This window comes from Danio rerio, chromosome 4 (genome assembly GCF_052040795.2).
Source record: "Danio rerio strain M-AB ecotype USA chromosome 4, GRCz13ab, whole genome shotgun sequence".
In the NCBI taxonomy this organism is placed as follows: Eukaryota; Metazoa; Chordata; class Actinopteri; order Cypriniformes; family Danionidae; genus Danio; species Danio rerio.
In genome coordinates, this window is record NC_141024.2 from 13,793,069 (window position 1) to 13,810,678 (window position 17,610).

Below are 17,610 nucleotides of genomic sequence, written 5' to 3' on the forward strand. Positions count from 1 at the left end.
TTTACTGCACGCAAGAGACATATTTGGTCACATCTCTTTTATATTGTGAAGTAGTGAAGAGATGCATTCACAGACAGTAAAGACCGCCAATAGTTTGACACCGTAATAAGAAGAAGAAGGTATTCTCCAGGGTGTTTGGCATCTGCAGTGAAGAGTGCCATGATCGCTGGGGTTAAGAAGTCATTACAAGATGAGGAGTTAATATTGCTGTTGTTTACTTGGCTTATCCGAAAATGTCAGTCCAAATGAAAAACTGTGCAGTCCCCGTCAATTTATAGGGGGGAAAAAATAAAGAAACCTGTGACTTTAGAGGCCTGGCACTCGTTACACTCACCCCTGAGATGCTCATGGGAGGGATGATACGGCACTGTCATTGAAAATTAATGCTTAATGCATTCCTTAATGGCTCTTACACAACACATCACAATTCATCATGCCTCTTTGATGCTGAAGGCTCCATCGAATGCGGAGGAAAGGGGGGAGATAATAGGTTACGCTTTTGCTTTCAGTGAGGACATTTCCAGCGGGAGGATGAGGTGGCCTTACAGTACATGCTGTAAGGAGGGAGGATCATGCTCACAGTAAATGGGGCATTTCAGTGACGTGATGTGACAGCCCGAGTGATGGGGAGGATCTGAAGTCCACAGGCAGAAAAATGGAGCAAAATCTATTAGTTAAGGGCACTGAAAAGACACTTTAGTTGTAATGCAAGCATCAAAGTCATCAAACTTTTACACTTGGTTCAATTGCCTGGTCTCAACCCAAGTTCGATTGTCCTCCCTAGCCACCTTCTCGGCTGGTTTTTCTTTCTGAACTTGGGTTTGCTTGCATCACCGAGCTGCTGTTGTGTGTATAGCTGTTGCTAGGTGACGGTCACGAAAGCCAAGGTGCCAAAATGGAAATATGTACGCACATCACATTAACTTTTACTGAATCTTTTCATTTTGATAATATACAAAGAGCAACTTGCATCTATCAAATGTTCAGAACGTAACACGATGTCTGCAGAAGTTGTTTTTGGAGGAGACAAGCAGACATTATCACTGTGTTTGCCCTGGACCAGTCCTGCTTGTCACCAATGTTAGGTGATACACAGAGATACACACACACGAATGAACATCCTAAAAACTAATGTTTGTCGTACAGTTAACGGTTCACTTCTGTTATTTGGTACGATTGCACTCATATCAGAAGCAAACAGAAACAGAGTTTGCGCGAACCGTACCGCAGACCACCTCTTTAGACTCGGGTACAGTTTGTGGGTGCACACCAGAGTTCAGATGACATCGTTCACACTAGCTAAACGTACCATACTCTGACGTCAAACTAACCTGGGTGTGGACCAAAAGCGCTAGTGTGAAAGCATCTAAATATAAAGAGCAATGCATAATGTGCAATTTAAAGAAATGACAGAAAAAAATGTGCCAAGTACTTTCATCTCATGTTATCCCAAGTGAGAATGATAAGACAGTATACGCTCCTGCTATTCAGCAGAACGCCTAAGGTAACCATTTCTTTTTCGGTGTAATTACTAAAATACGTAGAGAAAGAGCAGCTGACGGAGGAAGAGAGCTGATTGTGGAGGGACCGTCGGCCTTCATTATCACCTACTAACTGTGAACAGCTCGTTAAAAAACCAGACTCCATCCTTCTTAGCAACCACAGGTCTAAAACAGCTGCCGCTGCACAACAGACGTGCCCCAAAACCATCTCAAGAACCGCTGCCATCCCTCCAGAAGGATTTCAAGAGGGTTATGAACCGATGTTAATATGTGTCTACTTGGATGCGTCTCTGGAAAGCTAAATCTTGCATTGGTTGCAAGAGGAATCATTAAGACAAATGTGTATTCAGATCAGGACAGTTATGTTTTACTTGGTTTTGTTTGGTTGCTTTCCTTCAGTCTGCTACTATTAGGGGAAATAAACAGGAAGAGGTACTCGATTCTACTTTAGGACAAAACAATTGAACATTTTATCAGAGGGAAACATTTTGTCTCGCTTCACTCTCAAAATGAAGACATTTGGTATGCATTTATTATTTTCCTTCGAGGTTTCATGTGACCTACTAGAGGAAACTTTGATATGACGCTTTGATACTAGGCAGATCCTTGATTTAGCTCCCAGCAACTTTGAGAGATGTCTCTTAGAAGTGCTGCCACTTTCTTTTTGGGAACCAAGCACATCCCATCATAAATGGTGGCTTGTGTTGATGATTTCCTGCATTGACCTGTAAATGGCACAAGATATCATTCCTCTTTTCAAGTTTCTTTGCCACTTTAATCTATATTATAAGCAAAAACAGAATGCTATTTCTGTTTATAGTCATAATGTGACATTTTTAGAAAAAAAAAAAAGTAGGACTCAGGATTCATTCATTTCTCAAAGGATATTTTGACACATCAGAGGCAGATTAAACGTGCACTATGTAAGCTTGGCACCCAGTGGTTGAACTAGGTATTGCATTCTTGGATCAAAACAAACGCAAGCGCATGTTGCCAGATTGATGATGTTAACAGGAGCAAGTCATGAGCCTAAAGGCTGATTTAAACTGTTGTCTAACTAAAAGCAACCACATGGGATAGGAAAGGAATTTTTTCCTAACCAAACCTCATATGCTTTATTCAAAGTAAAATGCTAACAATGTGAGTTTGAATGCCATTTTACATGACATTTATTGCCATAAGTAGCAGAAGACAGTTCACCTCAGATCTTTAAAATAAAACAGTTTGAAATTAAACTTTAGAACTGTGAAATAATGCAAATCAACACATATCAGTAATTCAGTATGTATTTTTAATAATGTTAAAGATATTTAATATGTAATAATAAGATTGTAAACCTTACCATTTCGTGAGTGAGTGCATATTCTGTGCTTCTGAATCTCTGTTTTTTCATTTCTGTCGTGCTGCATCAGGTGCAAACAGCCAAATTGCTTATCACTGCAAATCTCTGCAAAACGCAGTTACAATGTAACCTGCTCACCTAATGTTTACGCTTGTAATATTTATATTATTTGCTAATTAATAACCTCATGTGGAACTCTGAATCTGCGTCTAATTTTGGAGTCTTTGGAGCGTTCACGGGTGCATGCTTTGACAAGCATTCTGAATGAATGAATGAATGAATGAATGAATGAAATATGCTGTTTTCCACCAAGGCAACCCGGAGAGCTGAAATATAATTGGCTCAAGTGCCACTGAGCAGGTTAAAAGAACCAAAACAAAGACAGCGTTCCAGCACGTAACAGACATTTTCAAAGCAGAATATCTGACTTTAGCATTGTTTTTCAGATAAACAAGAATGTTTACTTTGCATGTTTCTTAAATATCTGCATACATAATGTTGGTATTTGTATGCTTTAGAAAAGTCAAAAAACTTATATACATCACCTTTAAGTTGAATGCTGAAAAGTTATTAATGTATAAAGTTGTGGCTGTTGATTATAAAGTCAAGTTGACTTTGACTGGAACTCCACAGTGAAGATTTGCATTTTAAAACAACTGGTTCTGCAGTGACACTTGAGTCTACTCCTGCGAACAAGTGAAAAACAAACAAGCAGAATGGATGCTGTGCATTAGGTTTCTGGGAACCTCACAGCAGGGAAAGGCCACTTGCCCTGAGCTAACAGAAGGAGGCTAATGTTTCACTTAAGGAGTCTTGCTACAAGAAAAATAGCCAGCATTTAAATTCATATTTTATATCCTTATTATGCTTAGGAAATGCTAGTATGCAGAGGAAAGGGGTGTGTGAGTGTTGATTTATCTTGCTGAAAGCAAATATGTATATATTTGTAAGTGAATTAATGAGTACTTTTTTCCCACCTTCACAGACTAGTCCATTTTCAAACAATTCAAGAGGCAGTTCAAGGTGCATTCAATAGATTTGCTATAGTCTAGTCAACCCTGACTTGGTCTGATGTGTTAAACATCCACTAAACAGCACCAAAACAAATTATTTATATTTCACTGCTTTAAACCAAAAGACAAACATAAGAATTCACATCCTTTCCATACATCCATGCTGTAAAACAAAGAGATTTAGTTTGGTTTATAGTCCAAATATCTAAAAACAAAAATCTTAAATCAAGAAAAATGTTCTGTAGAGGTACAAAAATGATTGTCTTGTTTAGAGAAATAAGATGCCAAAATTACATTTGTTTCTCCTTCTGCCAATGCGGTAAAATAATCTTGTTTTTGCTTTGAATTAAGATTTTGCTCACCAAACTTGCTGATTATTTTACTTGTTTCAAGGAAAAACTCCCCTAATTTGGACATGTTATTTCTATAATTGTGTCTTGATTTAAGAATGTTCAGATATTTAGAAACAAGCCTAAGAAACTCTGAGAAAGAAAACCGCTTTCTTTGCAGTGCAACCACAAATAAATAACCATTACATCAGGTCACCTCGACTTGAACAACCTATAGTCCCTGAATACATCATATCCAGTCTACTTTGTTACAATGATCCAACCCATTTATCAAAATTTAGTCCATGTCCAAAGCGTAACTTGTGTACTGAGTCCAGCAGTATAAAAATGAAGTCTATCATAAAAGGAATAACAGCAGGCCACATGAGGCAGTACTTGATAAATGGATGAGAATGGACACACTAAAACCTGATGGTGAATTATAAATGAGGAAGGGAGAAACAATGACGGGGGAGACAGAAGCGAAACAACGGACCCTAGAAAACCATAGAGAGGCATGTGTGACATTTTGGTATGGGTTAATTAGCATTTGATCCCATTATGCATGACCAGCTGGTATAATTCTTTTTTTTTTTCACGTAGTAACACACACCTGAAGCATCAAGCCAAAAAGGGAATGCAAGTGACATCTCAACATTTTCAACTCATCTAAAAATATTGCAAATGCCATTTATTACTTGCTCTGAATGACTCAGTCGGACTCCAGCTGGGCCAATTAGGTGTCTAATTCTATGTTTCGTACGCAGCGCTTGGGTACTGCATTTCAAAGTGAACGCCTGACATTAAAAATCATGCTTGAAAGAAAGAAGCCATTTAGGGAACAGGTTGCAGTGTTCGGCTGACATCACAATCATCACAACCCGCTGATCAAAAACAATTTAATTTCATTAATGTCTCCTCACAAAAAGAAAAAGGGGCGAACGATGAAACATGCCTTCAGTCGAACAATTAATTCCAACAGTCAATTTCAATTTTAGCTAGCAATGTCTGAGAACACTGCAGCTCTGCAGGTTTAAATTCTCAAATAGGTTGTTCGTGCAAATCAGCGCTTTCATGCGTGACAGTGATGACTACATCACTATTGCTAATGGTGATGAGTGAGTATCTTGGGCAATGCTGTGTCTGACTAACATACTGCCACTGATTCAGCACTGTAAAAATACCTGGCTTCAATAAAAAAACTGAATATATACCTCTGTAAAATCACTAAAACACACTTTTATGGTGAAGACTACTAATTCAATTCCTAAACACAAAAAGCCTGTGAATTGTTTGATTAGTCAGTATGTTTATTAACCCAGTTGGGAACCCTTGCTTGGTGTTTCTTTATTATTAATTGTCTATTATTGCTTCTGAAGCAGCAGACGCCATAATCCCAATTGCCAGCACTTTCTTATTTTTTTATTATTATTATTATTTTTTATTATTGTGGGCGTAGTTTAATTTAGCAGTCCTTTTTTTAATAATGATTTTTCACGGGTTTTATTTGGATAGAACAGTGGAGATTTTACAGACAGGAAAGTGTGGGGAGCTGAGATAGGGGAAGGATCGGCAAAAGACCTCGAGCCAGAATCTAACTCTGGTCACCGTGAGCACTTCTGTGCTTTGTGTCAACGCACTAACCACTAGGCTACTGGCGTCGACAGTTGCGCAGTTCTGATTGGGCAGATCAAAAGTGTCCTCTCTCAATTGGTTAGTTATAAAGCCCCAGTCAGATCACACGATTTCGGCACAATTTCCTTTGCATAGGGTGACGTGGGGAGTCATAAACAACAAATGGACGTTGTGACACAAGATTCAATCGTTTCTTCTTGTGTAATGACAACCAATACCATGTCGGCGATGGCTTGCAGAAAGTCTAGCATGTTTAATTTTCTGAAGCATAATGGACAGGTTTTGAACCATTTCACCTCATATGTTATTCGATATTCTTAATTGCATATATTTATATTTTATATTGCAGCCTCTTGCGATTAACTAATCGCAGCGTTTCAAATTGCGATTGCGATTCGATTGATCGCACAGCCCTACCTTTGTTGCAGACAATCCCTGATCAACAAATAGCTAGTTCATGCCAACTGAACTGAACTAACTATAGCATACTGTAAAAACCTGACTGTTCTGAAACGTTCATACAAAATCTATAAACAAATCAACTAAATACACAACAATCCTATAGACAAATGTACCAGCAAAGATTTGTCAACACCTGCATTCAGTCACTCTTAGACTGCCCATCTTTCACCAGGTTAGTCATGGAATGAGGATTACAGGACTCCAGGTCCTCTATCCTGTCATTATCCATGCTTCCCCAGGGGCATCTCAACAACATGAACCTGCAAACTACAAATCAGGCTTGAGAGTGGCAAGGGAGCACAATGCTAATTAACATTCTTATTACTTGGAAACTAACACTTTGAACTGGAAACAAAACATAGCAGGATCATTGAAAGAAGCATGTATGGAAGAGATGTATGGCTATGAAACAAAGGCAGAACAAAGGTTGAGACACATGCTAGTCAGTTACTTTCTTTTTTTTTTTTTTTTGAAACCAAGCACTACAGCTACCTGAGACCGCTATACTGTTGAAAATGATGCCCTGTTTCACATGCGCACACACTCGAACTTCTCACCTACGATGAAAGGGCAGTGTGCTATCCAAACACACCAAGTAGCACTCAAAACAGCAGCAGCTCAGCAGTGTACACCAGTATGGCCATAAATGTCCACTCTAGTGCACATTTAATGGCCAACGCAGCATTAAACACACTCTAAATCAATAGAAACAAATGGTGACCAACTAAGGCCATCCATCAGACGAAGGTAGTGGGGCGATTGCACACCCATACCCTTATAAACACACTTGCTCTGACAAGGAGCCTCAATAGCTGCAAGCTTAAGTCCCTCCAGGAGTTTATGGTCTGCAGATAAAACATTCATTCACCCCTCAAAGCTGAGTTGCTCATGTTGCCTGCCATAGGCTTGTGATTTATGCAATAGTAAAACAATGACTGATACCCGAGCTCTAATCCCCCCCGTTACTCCCTCCCTTCCCAGTCAGCTAGCGGTAGCACTTACGGTGCAGGTGCTCAGAAGCATAGTAATACACGTCCTCGTAACCCTCATGGTAATCCTCTTCAGGGCGGTACTTTTTGCCTTTGCGTCTCCTGGACCGCCGGATTTGCTTGACAAAGCCAAGAAAGCGTTCCATGCCTGCCCACCGCGTGCAGTCCCACTGATCCAGACGCAGACCGCTGCACTCAGCCAGCGTGTGTGTATGAAGGTGTGCGCTGTGTTTCACAAAGAGCCTGGCTCTGAGAGATCTCAGAGAGAGAGAGAAAGAGCGAGACAGAGGCGGAGAGGGAAAAAAGGAGGGGTAGGGAGGTGCAAGGGGGAAGCGATGGTTCGCAGTCAGCTGGAGAGAATGGGTCAAATATCAGTCTTCTTCAGCGCACCAGTCTCCTTTAAGAAAGCATGCATGGAAAGGTCCTCAGTCAACAGCTGAATGGGTCTTTGTGCATGCGTGCAATCACGTGTAGGTAAGGGAGAGAGTGCACAGGGAAAGAACAAGAGAGAGTGACAGAAAAAAAAGAAAAGGGCGGGGGAAAACACACAGGGAAGTGAGAAAAACACAAAGTTCAAAGGAACCAGCGAGGAATCCTTGGGCAATGACTGTCTCATTCCAGAGTGGGAATGGGGAGGGGGGTTTGACTGCATTTAAAATAAGCATGAGTGTTTATCATCGCAAGAATGACAAACAAAGCAGCGGTGCACTAGCGGGGTGTGGGTGGAAATCTTTGAGGGGCGCCCTGGCAATTCCATCCAAAGACAAAAGAGATAATTCCACTAGATGGAAGGGGGGCACTGTGGTCACGTGTAGCTGGCGTGGAAATGACAAAAAGCTGAGAGGATTACAGCACTTTCCAATTCACAGTCAACACCAACCCAGCCAACCAGTAATGTCTGGATCAGCTGCTAATAGCATTAATGGGGTTAGAGGACTTGTTAATAGAGCTGTTGGCCAACAACGACACCCAGTTGTCTGTCAGTTAACCTATTAATCCAAAAGTGGTGTTTTTCACATCACCCCAGGGTGATTACGGAACTCCAGAGACTTACAAGAGCCCGTTTCCATTTTGATGATGTCATTCTATTTGACATTGGAAAACATTGCTATTGTCTTCTAACCTCCCTCAACTTTTCATGTTGGTATTAAAGATGGACAACCATCCAATTTATCCACTGTGATTGGGCTAGGTTCAGTCTAAAACACACCACTGGAGAATTACACCGTTCAAAGCACTTGTCAAACGCATGTGTTTTTTTCTGTGGTGTGGTGCCTGTTCCTTTGTGCAAGGCAGCAGGGGGGCTTTCTATGTTTGAGACACACTAGCACATATTGTAAGATGTTATAATCCACTCTTATTGATTACTTATTTTACGTCATGAATTTCATTTAGCATCCTTTCAAAACAAATGTATAAATTACTTGATTTGTCTCTGGTTTGCATGGAAGCTACAGAAAGAAAAAAGGGTTAAAAGCTGATTTATACTTCTGCGTCAAACGTATGCTCCGGCGCAGCCTTCGCGTGATCACATACCACTCTCCGTGGCTGACGCGCACCTCTCAAAAAAAAGTTTAACTACAAGTCGCAACAACGCATATCACATGCTCTGTGATTGGTCGACTTGGCAGCTGTGACGAGTGTGGGCGGTGCTGAGAGCCACGAGCCCAATGGAGCGAGTGTTTACAAGTGTAGAGTCCCGTGGAGAAGCTTCAAATGGTCACTTTTGTGTAATGTTTAACTTATGATTAAAGTTATCCACCAGTTCCCACCTCTGAGCAAGTTTTAGCTACTTGTACATTAAGGTAGCATTCAGTAAAAAACAACAGAAAAACATAAAAACCTACTTCCAGCCTTTCAGAAGTATTATTGCAGAGCAACACAAACAGCATGCAGAAGTCTACAGTAAATGCACGGCTACGTGCAAGCCAGGCGGCGTGGGTCATGCCGATCACTTGACGCAGAAGTATAAACCAGCCTTTAGACAGGAGACAGTAAATAGTAAAAAGATAGCATCAGTAAATACACACAATATCAGTTTATGCAAGAGATATTATCATTTTTGTTTACAGTGACTTTCGATGGCCTTGTTTTATAGTCCATTTACTGCTGTCCTGAAGCTGGAGCCAACTGGATGATTCTCAAAAATCTACTAACACTGAAGAAATGTCTATTTGTAGGAGAGCTTAACAATTCATTTAACCAATTAAAATGAAGTCCACATAAACAGGATCTAAACTACCTCTAATATAAAACATTGCTTCTCTGATTGTTTGCTGATGAGCAAACACATGCTTTCTCATCAGGGAACGCTGCATCCAGGGATTTCACAGCTTCCACAATTTGAAGACCCAGCCTTGTTTATCCAATCTGTTTGCCACCTGAAGCAATCAATGCACATTCAACAGATTCATTATCGTTTCAGGAAATACAAAAATCTAGATGCAATCTCGCTAGCGGGTGGGGTTTTAATTAGCTATCTGGTCGCCACACCTGTAATTAGACATCCTGAGTCCTCAGCAGAAGCCAGAGTTTGGATTGGGGGCAGCTGCTCTTTGCAAAACTGCAGAACAGAGATGGTATTCTCAAGCACAGGCATTTGCGAAGCGAGTTCCTTTACAATATAATTCTTGCTTTTATTGGAGACGTGCAATTCACAATGCAGTAACTATTATTATTCATGAGATAAGTGCATTGTAATTAAGACTATGACTAGGAGATGGTGTAATTAGGACTAATTTACTATATTTCATAATATTCCATCTGGTACTTCGGAGTGAGAGAGGTAATGTGAAGCGTAGAGGAGTAATAATGTTGTGCTGGTTTTGTGCTTGTATGTTATGAGGATTGTGGCAGGGTTCCAGGTGTGAGTCTCCCCTGAGATTGTTTTCAGATAAACCACTGCAGTAAAAGCCAGGCTTTAAACAGTGAGTGTGTGCCAAGCTCATAGTGTCTCTGCACCTAGTCAGAGCTAAGCATTTGCTGCAGTCACCTTTCTCCTGCCCAGCTCACGAACCAAAATATAACTTTGTGTCTTATTTCATTTTTGGCTCAGTTCCATTTGTATGGTAAATGCTGCGGTAGGTGCAGAGCTGCAATGGGAGTCATTTATAATGGCTGCACGATGAATTCTTTTAAAGGAATAGTTCACCTAAAATGTAAACAGTTCTCTTTCGGTTATGTGAAATGAAAAAGAGAACATTCAGCTTTTTTATTCTATGGACCAGGACAACATTTAAACATTCTCTTTTTTTATTATATAAAAGACATTTGAAATTATATGAGGTCAAATAATTTTTGGGTTCAAATTTGTTCAGCAGAGAGGCATTCTGTAAGTATGACTGGGATTGTGTTTGTGTGTGCGTGTGCGTGTGTGCGTGTGTGTATGGGCAATTCAGACAGAAATTCTTAAAATCCTCACTTGAGCAACCATTTGAGCGTGAACTGCCTGAGGCATTTTCCACAACCAGGGCTATGCCAGTTTGTTGCAATATGGTAGCTCCTCTTTGGAAGCAAATCCATTGCCTGTGCAGAAGAAAAAATCTGTCCAGACTCTCCATTGGCTATGAGCAAATGCTTCAGATCGTTCAAATAGCATCTCAGTAGAGGCAGAAGGATGCTGACAGGTTAAATTGTTGTGTTTACACAGTTATTTGAACTGAGGCATTCAGAAGTCATGCAGGATTGCTGAGTCAAGTGCTTTATACCTTCACAAACAAACCAACCCACACAAATGTAAGTTTAGTCTTCTTGAGTTTGCTGCCCTCTTTCCCAGTGCCCACAGTCTCTTCCTCATGGCTGAGTGAAGCTCTGCCTTTACTAATTTATCACATCTGCAAGGTCTACACTCATTTTGCCCTTAGCAAGTTCCACAAAGTAAGTCTATTTTCATCCCCTCTGCTCTTGACTTTTTACTCATTCAAGATGGCAGTTCTGCTCAGGGTAGAGAATCCTTCACTAAACCAATGTGCTGATGACACCTGTAAGGTGCTCAACTCAAAAGTTGAGTTAACACAAAACTCAAACTGGGATCAAATAAAAATTGAGAAGGTTCACAATAGGGCTGTGGATTTTGGGAAAAATATCTAATTGTGATTATTTTCAGCAGATATTACAGATATTTATTTTGATTTGATTTGCGATTTAATTTTGTATTCCAGCATCAGCCTAATAATCTGTATTGTAACTTCTAACTGCTAAAATGCAGTGAGTGGAACTGAAAAGTTATTGACTTATCTTAGCAATAAACTCTGAATTTGTACTTTGCTTGCTACTAGAATAAGTGTCACTGGCAATACTTTTAGTTGACATTTTAGCAAGACGCTCCTCATATAGCCACCTGTGGTGCTTTTTTAGGTGCTGGTTGTTGTATTTCCTCATGCTGTGAAAACAATTTTGCAACAGCTCTTACAAATGACCTGATTTTGTTTGGTCTTTGTGACTTTGAAACCAAGATATTCCCATTTTACCCACTTGCTGTTTTTCTTTGATATTAGTTCGTCGATTAATTCTTTTGAAGTTTCAGACGCCATCATTCCACTCATTCGCGCCTTCCAGTTTGTTTGTTTTATTATTGTGGGCATTCCCCAAAGTTTGGTTGAGCAATTCTGATTGCGCAGACTGAAAATGTGCTCAATTGGCTAGTAAGACTGTCACGCACAGACGGCAGTCACACATTTGCTCTGAGTGAGGGAAATTAAGTAATATACATTTCATATTGCAGCCTCTTGCGATTAGCTAATCACAATGTTTCAAATCGTGATTGCAATTCAATTTCGATCAATCGCACAGTCCTAGTTCACAATAATGGAAGTTTCTATTATCATAACACCAACAACACTCTGATGATGACGATAGCTGAATATACTTTTGCTTTTAAATCTACTTAAAAATCTACACCATATATGGGGATGTAACAATTTACTGTGAGCCAGAAACCATTCAAATATGTAATGATTCAGTTAGGATGTTAAACATCAAATTGGTAGGGATGTTAAACAAATCAAATTATGCATTTTGAACAGAAGGGACCATTGTTTCTACTGCAAAATTGCTTAACAGGCACAATAGCAGCAATCAAGACAGCAAATTGGTTAAAGCGCTCGAAATCATGGACGTGAGCTATTATTAATCACGTGTGAATTGGTCAAACAATAAGAAAATATGAATTGCAATTTGGTTTTATTATTTGACAAAATATATCTGTATTTTATAATGAAATGTGCAGCATTTGAGAAATAATAAAAGGGCCCTTGCTCAAATTTTCAAATAATTTTGGGAGTTCAGTTTAGTGAATCGAATTAATTTGTGACTTGAGTGAATTGTAACATCGCCAACCATACCACCACAATATTGTCAAAGACATTAGTTTATTGTAACATTTCTGATTATCAACTCTTCACAATATCAGTTTGGTGACAGAGGTTGCAAATCCAACATTAGTCAGACCATCACAGATATCTCTGTAGGAAAACTGAAGTAGATTTTTATGAATGTGCCTCTCGGTCTCAGATAGGAATGTTCCCTACTTATCAACAGTGTCTCCCCTTAAAGCAAATGTGAAGCTCATGGCTTGTAGGTTTTAAAAGCCTTACCTTTCCTACTTGTCAATCTTCCATTATGACAGGCTGATGTACTGTTATTACAAGAACAGCAGTGTTTTAGAGTGCAGGTCTGGGCACGGATCAACTAATGGAAGGGTTTAAAGGTCAGACATAAATGCTCTCCAAGATGTGAAACATTCCAAGACATCTATTGACACCGTCTCTACCTTAGTACATGGTTAATCCTTTACGTCAGTCCCTTTCCGATCTTCAAGTCAGCACATAAGATTAGGGGGAATCTCACAATGGTTGATTCTTTTGGGTAGAGGACACCCAGAAGCGATTTGTATTCAAAACAAGCTCCCTAAATAACTCTGACTGAAGGAAAGCATTGCAGACCTGTTCATGAATGTGGATAAAAGGCAGGTAAACAGTGCCAGAACGACAAGAATAGAAAGAGAGAGACAGTGTATGAGATAGGAACTAGGTTGAAAGTATGCATCTTAAAGCCTACCACTGCTGTCAGACGAGGGCAGAAGAAGAAAGATCGAAAGATTTACTCTCACACACCCACTCTCTGAATCATTTCACGCCCAGACGGTTAATGTTAACCAAAGCCTTATGGGCAGACATCGGCCTTCATTCAGCCTCAAAAAAGTACTGGGCAGAACAAACCTGTGACCTTCCCAATCTCTACTGGGAGTTTTCTAAAGTAAAACTATTAGAGTAGAGGACAATTAATTCACATAAATTGTTTCCCTGCTGTTCATGCATTGAAAGCTAAATACTCCATAATCAATGTAAATATGAATTACATTAACAGGGAGCACCTAAAGTCCAGTAAAGTAGCATACATTAAATGACCAACAATGAGAAGGCATGGAAAATAACAGTTGCATATTGCTAATTCTATACTTGACTTACCCTCCTGTGCTTTACAACTAAATATAGACTCCTACCTACTCAACAGAGCAACAGATTGAGATGAAAAAACAAAGGTGAAAGACAACAAAAACAACTTCTGCACCTAAAGGAGGTGTAAAATATCTAGAGAATGATATCCACTAGCCTTTTCCTGCATTATTTCGACTGGTCGCTTTATTTTTAAAATGTAATACTACAATATGGGCTACATGGTGGCACAGTGGGTAGCAATGTTGCCTCACAGCAAGAAAGTTGCTTGTTCGAGGCCCAGCAAGGTCAGTTGGCATTTCTGTGTGGAGTTTTCATGTTCTTTCTGTGTTTGCATGGGTTTCCTCCAGGTGCTCCGGTTTCCCCTACAGTCCAAAGACATGTGCTGTAGGTGAATTAGTATGTAAATGGTCCATAGTGTATGTGTGTAGTGTACCTCCATGTTGGGGGTTGAGCGTTAGGCTAACAACCCACCTCATAAAAACTAGATGTTACTAAATACCAATGTGGTATCAACTTCGATACAAATGGCCCTGGAAGTAAGTATGTAATATTATAATATAGTAGTGCAGTACCAACCAGCCATATCCTGGCATATCCACACAGAAAGGTGTCAGAATACAAACAAAGACCACTGGCATAATCAGGAGCTGGTCAAATAATGAAATCCTACAAAATGTAACTTCTAAAAAAGTAATGCGAGTGCTTGAACCATTTCTGTGCTTGTCAGGTGTCCTCCAATGCCAAACAAAGAGGAAATCAAGCACAAAACCACAAAGCAATGACAGAATTAAGGCCTCACCAAAATAAACACAAAGCTTAACCATCAAAACTTAACTGTGCTAAAAAAAACTGCTAAAATACAGTAATAACACAATCTGCATAATAACATGCAAATAACCAAAACATTTCCCTAAATCCAAATGGGTCAAAGACAAAAGGGGGAACATTTGTAAGACAGCTTTACTTCAAGTATTTGAATGTGTCCTGTATAAGTGTACTTATTTTTTTCATACAGTTTTGCTATACGTCAGGCATATTTAGAAACTAAAATCATTTGACGACACAAAGGATCACAGAGCAGCTCCAAAATACTGTCATATTAAATCTTTATAATTTGCCAATATCCTTTAAACTACAAAGTTTTACCCATTCATCAGTAAGATTTTAATATTTTAAAATTTAACACAATTTAGTATGATCACATTGATTTGTGTAGATTTAAGTTCAAAACAAGTGTACGGTTTCATTTATACATATGTTCCGATAAAGGAGGACAGAAAACACACTTTGTGAAGTCTATTTTTTAAACTAATTTTAAAAAACTTTCCTTTGGCCCTGCAAATGGGAGGGAGCCCCGAGCTCGAGCATCTTATAAGCTCAGGACTCTTTCCCAGGACAGCATGCCAAACTCGCTTTATAATCAATCATCAGTGTGAACTCTTGAAATTAGGAAGCTTTTTATGTAAAACACATTAAATAAGATTTTAATTTAATTTTCTGCTAATATTGATGGGCAAAGTATTTAAAAATACAGAAATACAAGTGAACCTAGTGTGTATCAGTCAAGAATGACTGTTTCAATCTGGTGATTATACAGTATAATAATTAAAACTGACATTTTGACAGTGCACATGAAATATTTTCAAATAAATCAACCTCAAATCAAAATCAATAGTTTGAACAGTTTGTGAAATTTATCACAAAACGTGTTACAACAAAAGCAGTCATGCTGCCTAAATCACAGAGAGACTGAGGGAGCCAAATATATCCAGTAAACAGCGCTGGGTGCATTTCATAGAGGGAATCCTTTTATTGCTATCGGTCACGTGAAAGGCATTCGCTGCTGCAGAAACTCATTTAAAAGATGCATACGAAAAAGAGTCTGAGAGGCAACATGCAGATGGTGATGACTTTGAATAAAACATGAGGGAAGAGTGACACAGACTGCTAAAAAAAATCACATTTGGATCAGAGCACAGATTCAGCATGTCACAAAAAGCATTTCTGAAAGCGACGGCATCGAGTGAAAGCATTTCGGCTGACCCGGGCTGACCTGGGGGTCATCAGATGCCAGTTTTGTCCCATGAACCATTCAACCTTTCGCAAGTGCCATCAAACAACTGCCAGAATCCAGCTATAAATGTGAGCGTGTGTACTTTTACAACACATCCGGTAGGCACTCGCATTCCCTAGGCGGCCCCCATGTGTCATTCCTGACAGAGGGAGAAATCTTCCACCAGGCTTGACAGACATGTCCACATTATTAATGTACGTGACATGACTTCAGATGGATTTGATTGTTTTCCTCAAGCTACTCCATCACAATACAAAATTCAGCAAGGAATTTGGCACTTAAAGGGGCTTAAAATAAGCAGACGATGCATCAAGAAATAAAGAGTGAGTCTTGAAGAATATATACAAGCATAATCATAAAATCTAATACATGGAGATGATTTTAAGAATAAAGCAGTTGTACACAAATTGCATCCTTACACTATACCCCTAACAATACATGTGGCCAGAAATGCTTGCGATTCTGAACATTATCATTTAAATTGACTCATTTTTGCGACCGTCTCCTGAGTAACCTATAAAAGATGTTTCTGTATAACGCTGGATTGAATAAACATGCTTCCAGTTGCTCATTAGCTATCACATCCTCTTTAACAGCAGACGTAAAGTGCTTCGCAACAGGCAGAAGTGTCTGATAAACAGTGTTTTATTGTGCATGAAGCCTCCTCCAGCTCTTTAAGAAAGACTTCAATTATCAAAAGTGCCAACTAGTTGACTGACAGTTAACATTTTATACTATTCATACATGATGCTGAGATGCTTCAACCCATTTTTGTGATTTTAGTATTGTATGATGAATACAGTAAATGGATGTTAAAAATGATTAAAATATTCCTACATGGATTAAAATGTAACTTTTTTATTAGTAAAAGAAAGTATTTTATAAACTGTTAAATGCTACAAGTGAATTTGGGATTTAAAATATACCAATGTACTCTCTAAATTATGAATTTGTCTAGAAAGCCCGACCTCACTGATTTATGAAAGAGCTCAAATGTGCTGCATCACTCGCAAGAATAAACCTTAATGGTTCTTGTGTAGAGGGCGAAGCAGTGGCACAGTAGGTAGTGCTGTTGCCTCACAGCAAGAAGGTCGCTGGGTCGATCCTCGGCTCAGTTGGCGTTTCTGTGTGGAGTTTGCATCTTCTCCCTGCGTTCCCGGGTGCTCCGGTTCCCTCAAAGACATATGATACAGGTGAATTGGGAAGGCTAAATTGTCCGTAATGTATGAGTGTGTGTGTAAATGTGTGTGTATGGATGTTTCCCTGAGATGGGTTGCGGCTGGAAGGGCATCCGCGGCGTAAAAACTTGCTGGATAAGTTAGTGGTTCATTCCGCTGTGGCGACCCCGGATTAATAAAGGAACTAAGCCGACAAGAAAATGAATGAATGGTTCTTGTGTAAACCAAGTATGCTTGAGCTTCTGTGACCACATTTGAATGCTGAAAACATCACTCCCTATTTGAACCAAAATCTAAATTTAGTCTGTTAATCTCAAAGCAATTATGTCTCTTCAGAAGACTTGTTTTAAACCACACAGTTCACATAAATTGATTTGTTTTTATCTTGTTATGAAAGTTTTGAGTCATCAAAATTTTAGGTGAACAGACTTTGAGATTGATTTCAGAGTTTATTAAAATTATCTAGTGTGCTCCAAATGATCATTTTTATATATTTGGAACGACACAAGGGTGAATAAATTATGACAATTTTGTCCTATGATTAAAGATTTTACCTGAAGAATCCTGTTTTTTCCTTACTCCAATACAGAAAATGTCATTTCATGGAAACTCTAAATGTTGCAGGCAT

The 17,610-nt window shown here is 39.3% G+C and overlaps 1 protein-coding gene and 1 long non-coding RNA gene across 34 annotated transcripts in view; one reads left to right on the plus strand and one right to left on the minus strand.

Annotated features, from left to right (window-relative positions):
• Nucleotides 1–17,610, minus strand: part of grip1 (glutamate receptor interacting protein 1) — a 359,454-nt gene that overhangs the window by 214,770 nt on the left and 127,074 nt on the right. For 15 of the 33 annotated variants that reach the window (XM_087246958.1, XM_087246948.1, XM_087246939.1 and 12 more), the window contains exon 1: nt 7,286–7,508. The exons of the other annotated variants lie outside the window; for them this stretch is intronic. In XM_087246958.1, the coding sequence (XP_087103084.1) occupies nt 7,286–7,418 (133 nt within the window). In that variant the 5' untranslated portion in view covers nt 7,419–7,508. Of the gene's footprint in view, nt 1–7,285; nt 7,509–17,610 lie in introns of those variants that run through there. 33 annotated transcript variants of the gene reach the window in all.
• Nucleotides 1–17,610, plus strand: part of LOC147844665 (uncharacterized) — an 892,045-nt gene that overhangs the window by 34,834 nt on the left and 839,601 nt on the right. The gene's annotated exons all lie outside the window — the stretch shown is intronic.